At 35.4% G+C, this 10,624-nt stretch overlaps 2 protein-coding genes across 2 annotated transcripts; one reads left to right on the top strand and one right to left on the bottom strand.

Annotated features, from left to right (window-relative positions):
• The first annotated feature begins 1,330 nt into the window (after positions 1 to 1,330).
• On the top strand, positions 1,331 to 3,349 carry LOC142530843 (delta(8)-fatty-acid desaturase-like). The gene has a single exon (XM_075636707.1). The coding sequence runs from the start codon at positions 1,607 to 1,609 to the stop codon at positions 2,954 to 2,956; it is 1,350 nt and encodes a 449-aa protein (XP_075492822.1). The 5' UTR covers positions 1,331 to 1,606; the 3' UTR covers positions 2,957 to 3,349.
• Positions 3,350 to 3,365: 16 nt separating this feature from the next.
• On the bottom strand, positions 3,366 to 4,689 carry LOC142530844 (uncharacterized). Its single transcript, XM_075636708.1, has 2 exons — positions 4,138 to 4,689; positions 3,366 to 3,792 (listed from the first exon to the last, which is right to left on the bottom strand). Exons 1-2 carry the CDS (start codon positions 4,482 to 4,484, stop codon positions 3,366 to 3,368), a joined length of 774 nt encoding a protein of 257 aa, XP_075492823.1. The 5' UTR covers positions 4,485 to 4,689.
• Between the last annotated feature and the right edge of the window lie 5,935 nt (positions 4,690 to 10,624).

Below are 10,624 nucleotides of genomic sequence, written 5' to 3'. Positions count from 1 at the left end.
ACACACAATGCGTGCGGTGGATGGATCACAGGTTTCCCTCTTGAATCCCTGACTACGAGTGCAGAGTTTTGTTGGTACCTATTCAGAGTTTTGTCCACATATAGGTCCCCAAAATTCTATCCACCAGCAGTTAATATATATATATATATATATATATATATATATATATATAATTCGAATTAACAAACTATATAACAAACTAAAACTTCTGTATCCAAACTCACTCTTAGTGTATGAAATTTGTTAAGAACCATCTTTTTATTTGTAAAAAAATATTTTTACAGAAATGTTTTATAATTAATTAATTCAAAAGAAACCCAAATTATGCTAAATAACATGTCACTCATATCATCCCAAAAATGGAAATCTCCCTAATTTTTTAAGCCATAATTCAGAGAAAATAAATTTAAGTCGGTCCACAAGACAGTGACAGGGTGCGACATGGCTCGTTCCGATTCACATGCTTAGGAAGTTTCGGATGTTGTCCGCCCACGAACATTCCGTTGGTGCTCGAATCTCGTCACGTGTCTGAGCTTATTTCCTTAGTAACCGACCTAAATAGGATTTTGGTTTCTAATTAGTTGGCCACCATTGCGTGTATTTCTAATCATAGTTAGTTGAATTCTAGTCCATGGTTTCAAGCAGGGGTGGTCGTTTATTTTCGAGTATTTTTTTTTAAAAAAATCGGGCTCATACTTTCAGGTACCCGACAGCCGAACCCGAAAAATCCGACCCCCGTCCATCCCTAGTTTCAAGTACCGTACCTATTGCTCTATGATCCATAAATGGTGTTTCCCTTACTCCAGTGTATCCAATTTCATATCTCACGGGTCAATATTATGAGACGAATATTTTATTTAAATCATCCATAAAAAATATTATTTATTATTTTTTATTATAAATAATTAGATATAAATGACATATCTCACGAATTATAATATATAAAAGCATACTCTTTTTATATATAGCGGATTAAGATAATAATCCTATCCGATTTGGTAATCATTATAGAAAAGGTAAAATCATTTTAAAAATTGATATTTAGATAAGATGGAAAAAATTCTTATTAAAGTGTATTTATATATAGTTGAGCCAAATTCTAGGAGATTTAATGCAATCTACCCTTTATGACAAAATTATTTGGTCAAATATGGTATTAATTAATATTTTATAATTTAAGAAAGAGTAGATGACTTTTTATTTTAGTAAATAATAATGAAGAAAAATTGTGATCCTAGAAATTGTGTGAACCTTAGCAAAGGTCCTTCAACGAGGGGACTACGAGAATTGTAGAAATACACCCACCTGTTCACCGAATAACACGGCGTAACAAAGAACCCTATTAACATAAACTTCGGTTTTGAAAATACCAAGAACTGTTCAGAATAAAATCAATTCTCAAATCCAAGGAGAAGAGAGACAGAGAATACACGAAATCGAAGCCCCTCTTTAAAGGGGTTCTTTTGGTTTAACCAGCCGCCCCGTTTCTTGATTCACACATTGGAAGGGGTTGGTTTTCGGGGTTGAATCTTGAATTTCTGTTCTTTTTGTGTTCACGCTTCGTTTGATCTATTCTTTCTTTTTTTTTTTTGTCTATTTTTCAACAATGGGGGAAGATATCAAGAAGAAATACATAGCATCTGATGAATTGAAGAAGCACAACAAGCCTGATGATCTTTGGATTTCAATCCAGGGAAAAGTGTACAACGTGACCGAGTGGGCTAAGGAACATCCTGGCGGAGATGTCCCGCTATTGAATCTGGCTGGACAGGATGTGACTGATGCATTCATCGCATTTCATCCAGGTACAGCATGGAAATACCTCGACAGGTTTTTTACAGGGTATCACCTCGAAGATTTCCAGGTTTCCGAGGTTTCCAGAGATTATAGAAGCCTGGTTTCCAGGTTCTCGAAATCCGGGATGTTCGAGAAGAAAGGGCATGGGGTGATTTATTCCCTTTGTTTTGTTGCTTTGATGCTTTCTGCTTCTGTTTATGGTGTTCTGTGCTCCGGTAATTTCTGGGTTCATATGCTTTCTGGAGCATTGTTGGGATTTTCTTGGGTTCAGGTGGCCTACTTGGGTCATGATTCTGGTCACTATAACATAATGACAAGCAAAGGATTTAATAAAATGGCGCAGATCCTCACCGGGAATTGTCTCACCGGCATCAGTATTGCGTGGTGGAAATGGACTCACAATGCCCACCACGTCTCTTGCAACAGTCTTGATCATGATCCAGACCTCCAGCATTTGCCTGTCTTTGCAGTGTCCTCGACCCTATTTAAATCGTTGACTTCGCGTTTCTACGGGAGAAAACTAACATTCGATTCCCTGTCTAGATTTCTTGTAAGCTACCAGCATTTCACATTCTATCCGGTTATGTGCGGCGCAAGAGTCAATCTTTATCTACAGACTTTTTTGCTCTTGTTTTCAAAGCGAAAAGTGCCTGACAGGGCGACTAACATAATCGGCATCCTTGTTTTCTGGACATGGTTCCCTCTTCTGGTTTCGTGTTTGCCTAGTTGGAACGAAAGGGTGCTGTTTGTCATGGCAAGCTTTTGTGTCACCTCGATTCAACATGTACAATTCTGTCTGAACCATTTTGCAGCAAATGTGTACGTTGGAGCCCCCAAGGGGAATGACTGGTTCGAGAAACAGACAAATGGGACGATCGATATATCCTGTTCATCTAAAATGGATTGGTTCTTCGGTGGGCTACAATTCCAACTCGAGCACCATCTGTTCCCTAGGCTGCCTAGGTGCCATTTGAGGAGTATTTCACCTCTAGTGCAGGATCTATGCAAGAAGCATAACTTGCCCTACACAAGCTTGTCCTTCTACGAGGCCAATATGTGGACACTAAAGACATTAAGGACTGCTGCTCTTGAGGCTCGGGATTTCTCGTCCCCGGTTCCAAAAAATCTGCTTTGGGAAGCTGTCAACACGCATGGATGAAGAATGTGATCTTTACCCAATTTTTCCGCTTGTCATTTCATCGTTTATTAGGTTTAATTACTAGGCTTTGATTATGATAGAAACTTTGCGTTTTCAAGTACAAGTTTTCAATTTATGATTTCCCAATATTATTTTTGTTTAACAAATAAAATTATCGTTTAGTCATGCGATTGATACTTGGCCTTGCAGAAAATTTACATTCTATATTATGCAGTAAAGCTCGGAGTTTATGAGCTCGAGCAGGTATAGGCTACACGCATATTTGATACATTTCAAAATCCTATGTGAAGTCTCAGCTCCATTCTGTCATAATCATAGCCAAACTCACATACAAGCTTCATGTTCCTCCACTATCTTTCGGTCTTGGATCTCAAAGAACTGGTAAGAACCGAGGTCAAGAAACACTTGATCACCAAAAACTTCTGCAATGGCACAACATTTTCATTCGATTGGATGAAAACTCGAAATAAGTAGGCTTAGGAGTCGAGGGGCAGCCAATGGATTGAATCAACTGCTCCAAAGCTAGGACATGAGACTTTTGTGGGCTGTTTAGAGCGATGTTGTGAACCTTGTGCTCATAGATCTTTCCATACTTGTCAAGCTTATACTCTGAGGTACCATCAAAACGGCTACGGCTCTCCCATGGCATGCGCGGGATGCCTTGAACGATCCAACGTACCATTATCATGTTCTCAGAAGGCTGCCACACACTTACGATGTCAACCCACAAGACCCTAAAGAATATCCTTCCGTGAAATCTCAAAGCCCAGAAGATCGATTTGTAGTTTTCTATACCAGCAAATGTGTTGAATGGATCCTTGAAAACAATATCATCCCTACGTAAGGAAGAAAAGATAAATGAAGACACAGCCCAATAAATCTAAGGCTTATGGAATTGTATTTCATCACATTTCGTGCATTTTTTGAAAAGGATCTTGAATACAATTTGGCCTCGTCTCCTTATTCATAGCAGTATAATTGACTTCCAAAACCAACATGACATGATTTTGTCAAGACAGATGATCAAAACCACCAATATAAGTTCAAAAGCACTGAATTTCGACAAAAAGTAAACAACAGATCATCCCTTTCTTCCATTTTCAATGCATTAACAGATAAAGTTCACAGGTATACCGAACGATAAGCAACCATAGACCCAATCAAGAACAACAAATCAAAACCTGTAGATATCAAAGCTGAGTTCTCTGTAGAAAAGCTCGGGAAACTCCTCCCGGAGTGTCCGAATCGCGTAACCGGTATTGACATGATAGTTCCGTCTTTCCTCTTCTTCTTCTTCCCCCTCACTCTTCCTCAAAGAAAATGGCGCAGTTTCCCTCTGCTTCACATTTTCCAGGTAAATCCCCTTCAAATTCAAAATCTCAGTGGAACCCTTTTCCAAATCCTTAACTTTGGAAGAAACCCTGAACCTTAAATCGCTCCTCCTGATTCCAGCAGCCATTATCGACTGATTTTCTCGTCGAACTCCAGCAAGCGACAGGATTTCCGGCGAGGTGATTAAGAGAGCCATTCGTTGATATCGGATCAAAGAAAGGGATAAAAAAATCTTTGGAAAATTACTCGAAAAAAGCCATTCTTCACGAAGATTAGGATCGGTGTCTCTGCGAAGCGAATATTCGTAAGAGTGAAGAGGGCTTTGTCTCGTTGCAATTGGAAAATTCGAAGAATCATTAGTGGGTAGTGAAGCAGAGGGATGACTGGATAAGCCTCTGTTTTATTACAGATAAATTATTTTGTTTCACACAAACTAATTGTTGTCATTCGATAATTCTATTAAAGTTTGATTAATTGAATATTTTTCATCAAACTAAACTATATGATTTTTTAAAAGACAAAAATTTGTGTGAGATGGTCTCACGGATCGTATTTTGTGAGGCGAATCTCTTATTTGGTTCATCCATGAAAAATATTACTTTTTATGCTAAGAGTATTACTTTTTATTATAAATATCGGTAGGATTGAGCCATCTCACAGATAAAACTTCGTGAAACCTTCTCAAAAGAGACTTGCTCTTTTTAAAATAATTGAAACCTTGGAATCCATTGCCGCTATTTTTGGTGTACTCTAAGTAAATTTTAAAAATCAATACAATGGTAAACTGAAAAATAAGATGACAAAAAAAACAATGAACCTCTCAGTAAAAAGGCAAAAATTTATCACGGGTCGTATTTTGTGAGACGGATCTCTTATTAGGGTCATCCATGAAAAAATATTATTTTTTATGCTAAAAATATTACTTTTTTATTATGAATCTCGGTAGGGTTGACCCGTCCCACATATAAAGATTCTTGAGACCATCTCACATATAAAGATTCGTGAGATCATCTCACAAGAGACCTACTCCAATAAAAATTATCATATCTTATTATCCAAACTATCGTTAACATCCAAACTATCCTTAAGACCATGAGTCCCCCGTTGAATAATTGATTTTAAAAAGTAACAAAGTATTTTTAAAAAAAACGAATGTATTGGAAAATAATATTTAAAATGTGTGTATTGAATATTTGAATGTTGAATATTTGAATGTTGAAAATAAGAGTTGTAAATATTGAAAATTAGTGTGTGATGATGTAGGTAATGATGTATTTTATTTTTGGATTATTTATAAAGATTTCCTATAAATAGATCTCTCATTTGTGAAGAAAATCACAATTGAGTAGAGAGAAAAATATTATAAAGAGTGTAGTTTGGTAAATTTTGAGAGTTTGAGATTTTTACTTTTTACCATAAATTTTTACTTTTTCACAACACGTTATCAGCACGAAGCTCTAAAAGTCCTACATACTTTTCCAAGCTCCAAACAGAAGAAAAAGGTAACAAAAATAATTATATTTATTTTACTGTTATTTATTTATTGTGTATTTATTTAATATACAATATAATGTTATTATTAGAAATAATAAAAATAAATTTTTCATAAACTTGTTATAAATCCTGGGAGGATGTTAAGACGACATCCCACACTCCCGGTAAGGGATACGACAAGTATAAAAGCCTATAAAGTTTTTAAACAAAATAAATTATGACACTCATTATAATATTATGATATGATATACATAATTATTTAAACATGTCTAATATTATATATATCATATTATTACCATAAAATTATACAAATACATACCTTTATTTTTTTTGTACCCCAACGGTCATAAATGGTAAAAAACGGCTAGTTTTTGCCCTATAAATATGATCTCACAAACACATTCCATCACTCCAACTTTCTCTTCTTCTCTAAAAATTATTCATCATCAAATTTTTCGAAGAAAAAAGAAGATGGCTTTCTCAAGGATATTTTTAATTATTTTGGTTGTCATACTCACGAGTCTTGTATTTATCGGAGAATATCCTCCTCGTGCGTTTTCTTTATTTTTACAAATACTTGTACTTGTTGTTTATCCGTTACTTTGTATTGCAATAATTATTAACTAATAAAATGCATCGTAATTTTTTTTAGTACCACCATGTCAAATTTAACAAAGCTCGAATTTGTTGCGCTCGACATCACGGGGAAGAATTATATGCCATGGACTCTAGATGTAGAAATGCATCTTGAGTCATTGGGTCTAAGCGAGGCCATTAAAGAAAATGGCATATGCACGTCACAAGAAAAGGCAAGAGCCATGATATTTTTGCGTCGACATCTCGACGATGGATTAAAATGTGAATATCTGACTGAAAAAAATCCTATGGCTTTGTGGAAGGGATTAAAAGAAAGATTCGAACATATAAGAGAAGTTATACTTCCGACCGCCCGGGATGAATGGAATACATTGAGATTCCAAGACTTTAAAAAAGTCAGTGATTACAATTCGGCGATGTATAGAATAATCTCGCAGTTAAAATTTTGTGGACATGAGGTCACAGAATCTGAGATGCTTGAAAAAATATTTTCCACGTTTCATGCATCAAATATTACTCTACAGCAACAATATAGAGTACGTGGATTCGCGAGATATTCTGAACTCATCGCCTGTCTTCTTGTGGCGGAAAAAAACAACTAGCTATTAATGAGAAATCATCAGTCCCGACCCACTGGATCAACAGCATTTCCAGAAGTAAATGCTGTAAATAAAAATGAATTTAAACCTGGAAACCAAAATCAAATTCAAAGACAAGGTTTTGGTCGAGGTCGAGGTCGTGGACGTGGACGTGGAATTGGCCGTGGTCGTGGTCAAGGCCGTGGTTTTGAAAATAATCGAAATAGTTATTTTTATAACTCATCTCAAAAGAACGTCCCAAACCATCCACAGAAAAGGCATCATGAGAATACAAGTGTTAATGAGAAGCACTCAAAAAGATATGAAAGTTCTTGTTACAGATGTGGTACTCCAGGACATTGGTCCAAAGTTTGTCGAGCCCCTGAGCACCTTTGTAAACTTTATAAAGAATCATTAAAGGGGAAAGAAAAGGAGACCAACTTCACTGAACGCAGTGACCGTTTGAGTGATTCAACTCATTTTGATGCTGGTGATTTTATGAATGATTTCTCTGGAAATGATCAATATGTTGGTGGGATAGAAATGAACAATATTGATGCTGCAGATTTTCTCAACGATTTCTCTGAAAATGAACAATATAATGGTAGAATATAAATGTACAATAATCTATTTTTCATGTATTCATAGAATAATGTTTTATTGTATAATTATGATTTGTGTTATATTTAAATATATATTGCAAGTAATTTATTTCATTGCATATTTTTTTGAAGTTCAAATATGGAAAATGCTATGAGCAAAGCTGAAGTTTGCATATCCGATAGTGGTACAACGCACACTATCCTCCGAGATAAAGGATATTTCTTGGAACTAAAACCAACAAAAACAACGGTGAATACAATATCAGGTCCTGTAGACTTGATTAAAGGATGTGGTAAAGCACAATTTTTGTTACCTAATGGTACAAAATTTTTGATCAATGATGCTTTATATTCACCACAATCGAAAAGAAATTTGTTGAATTTTAATGATATATATTCCCATGGGTATGATACTCAAACAATGAATGAAGGGAATGAGAAATATATGTGTCTTATCACATATAAATCAGGAAAGAAATATGTGATTGAAAAACTACCAATGCTCCCTACTGGATTGCATTATACACATATAAGTCCCATTGAATCAAACATGGTAGTTGATAATTCTTCGATATTAACCAATTGGCATGATCGATTGGGACATCCTGGTTCAACAATGATGCGAAGAATTATAGAAAATACACATGGTCATCCACTGAAAGACCAGAAGATCTTTCAGAATAATAAGTTTCAATGTAAAGCATGTTCTCTTGGAAAACTTATTATAAGACCATCACCAGTCAAAATCCAAACTGAATCACCAATGTTTCTTGAACGTATTCAGGGTGATATTTGTGGACCAATCCATCCACCATGTGGACCATTCAGATACTTTATGGTATTGATTGATGCCTCCAGCAGATGGTCACATGTATGTTTATTATCAACTCGAAATGTTGCATTTGCAAGATTACTTGCTCAAATAATAAAATTGAGGAATCAATTTCCCGATTATACAATCAAGAAAATTAGACTTGATAATGCTGGTGAATTTACTTCCCAAACTTTCAATGATTATTGTATGTCTATGGGAATCATTGTTGAGCATCCTGTTGCTCATGTACATACACAGAATGGATTGGCTGAATCATTGATTAAACGTCTGCAAATGATTGCTAGACCAATGATTATGAAAACAAAGCTCCCTATTTCTATATGGGGACATGCAATTTTACACGCTGCTTCATTAATTCGCATCAGACCAAGTGCATATCATAAATACTCACCAGACATTTCTCATCTGAGAATTTTTGGATGTATGGTGTATGTGCCTATTGCACCACCGCAACGAAAGAAAATGGGACCTCAAAGAAAGGTTGGAATTTATATCGGTTATGATAGTCCATCAATCATTCGATATCTTGAACCTCAGACAGGCGACGTGTTCACAGCACGTTTTGCTGATTGTCATTTTAATGAGGAAATCTTCCCAATGTTAGGGGGAGAACAGAAACATACCGAAAAGAAAATTACATGGTATGTATCATCATTGTTACATCTGGATCCAAGAACAAAACAATGTGAAAAAGATGTACAACAAATTGTACACTTGCAAAGAATAGCAAATCAAATACCAGATGCATTTGCTGACACAAAAGGGGTAACTAAATCATATATACATGCTGCAAATGCCCCTGCTCGAATTGAAATTCCAAAGAAACAAATGGAAGATACTCATGATGTCATTAAACGCCTGAAGCGTGGAAGGCCAGTCGGTTCCAAGGATAAAAATCCTCGAAAAAAAAATTCATAGAGAAACACGATGATCACAAAATAAAGAATGACGTTTCTGAAGAAACACATGATGATCACAAAATAGAGAATGGTGTTCCTGAAAAAACACATGATGATGAAAATATTCTGTCAGAACCACAAACTGACGAGAATCATGAAATCTCTATCAATTATATTAATACTGGAAAAATATGGAACCGAAAAGATATAGATGAAATTGATGATATATTTTCTTATAATGTGGCAATCGACATCATAAATGATAACGAAGATCATGAACCAAAATCTTTTGGTGAATGTAAAAATCGGCAGGATTGGATAAAATGAAAAGATGCCATCCAGGTTGAATTAAATTCGCTAAATAAACGTAATGTTTTTGGACCTATAGTCCTTACACCTGAAGGTATAAAACCTGTTGGATACAAATGGGTTTTTATTCGAAAGCGAAATGAGAAAAATGAAATAGTAAGATATAAAGCTCGACTTGTTGCACAAGGTTTTTCTCAAAGGCCTGGAATTGATTATGAAGAAACGTATTCTCCTGTGATGGATGCAATTACGTTTCGGTATTTGATTAGCTTGGCGGTATCTGAAAATTTAGAAATGCGTCTTATGGATGTTGTTACAGCTTACTTATATGGATCACTTGATAGTAATATATATATGAAAATCCCTGAAGGATTTAAGATGCCTGAAGCACAAAGTTCAAAACCCGGGGAATGTTATTCTGTGAAATTACAAAGATCATTATATGGGTTAAAGCAATCAGGTCGAATGTGGTATAATCGACTAAGTGATCACTTGATGAAAAAGGGATATGTAAATAATTCAATATGCCCTTGTGTTTTCATTAAGAAAACAACATCCGGATGCGTAATTATTGCTGTATATATTGATGATTTAAACATCATTGGAACGAATAAGAAAATTCAAGAAGTTGTGTCATACTTGAAGGAAGAATTTGAAATGAAGGATCTTGGAAAAACCAAGTATTGTCTGGGTTTACAAATTGAACAAAAAGAATGTGGAATGTTTGTTCACCAGACAAATTATACAGAAAAGATCCTTAAACGTTTTAATATGGATAAAGCAAATCCTTTAAGTACTCCAATGGTTGTTAGATCATTAAACATAGAAAAGGATCCATTCCGTCCATGTGAAGATGATGAAGATATTCTTGGTCCAGAAGTACCATATCTAAGTGCCATCGGTGCCCTTATGTACCTTACAAATTGTACAAGGCCTGATATATCTTTTGCCGTGAATCTGTTGGCAAGATTTAGCACATATCCAACAAAGAGACACTGGAACGGAATTAAACATATATTCCG

Source organism: Primulina tabacum, chromosome 17 (assembly GCF_025594145.1).
Source record: "Primulina tabacum isolate GXHZ01 chromosome 17, ASM2559414v2, whole genome shotgun sequence".
Taxonomy (NCBI): domain Eukaryota; kingdom Viridiplantae; phylum Streptophyta; class Magnoliopsida; order Lamiales; family Gesneriaceae; genus Primulina; species Primulina tabacum.
This window is presented reverse-complemented; position numbering and strand designations above follow the sequence as displayed.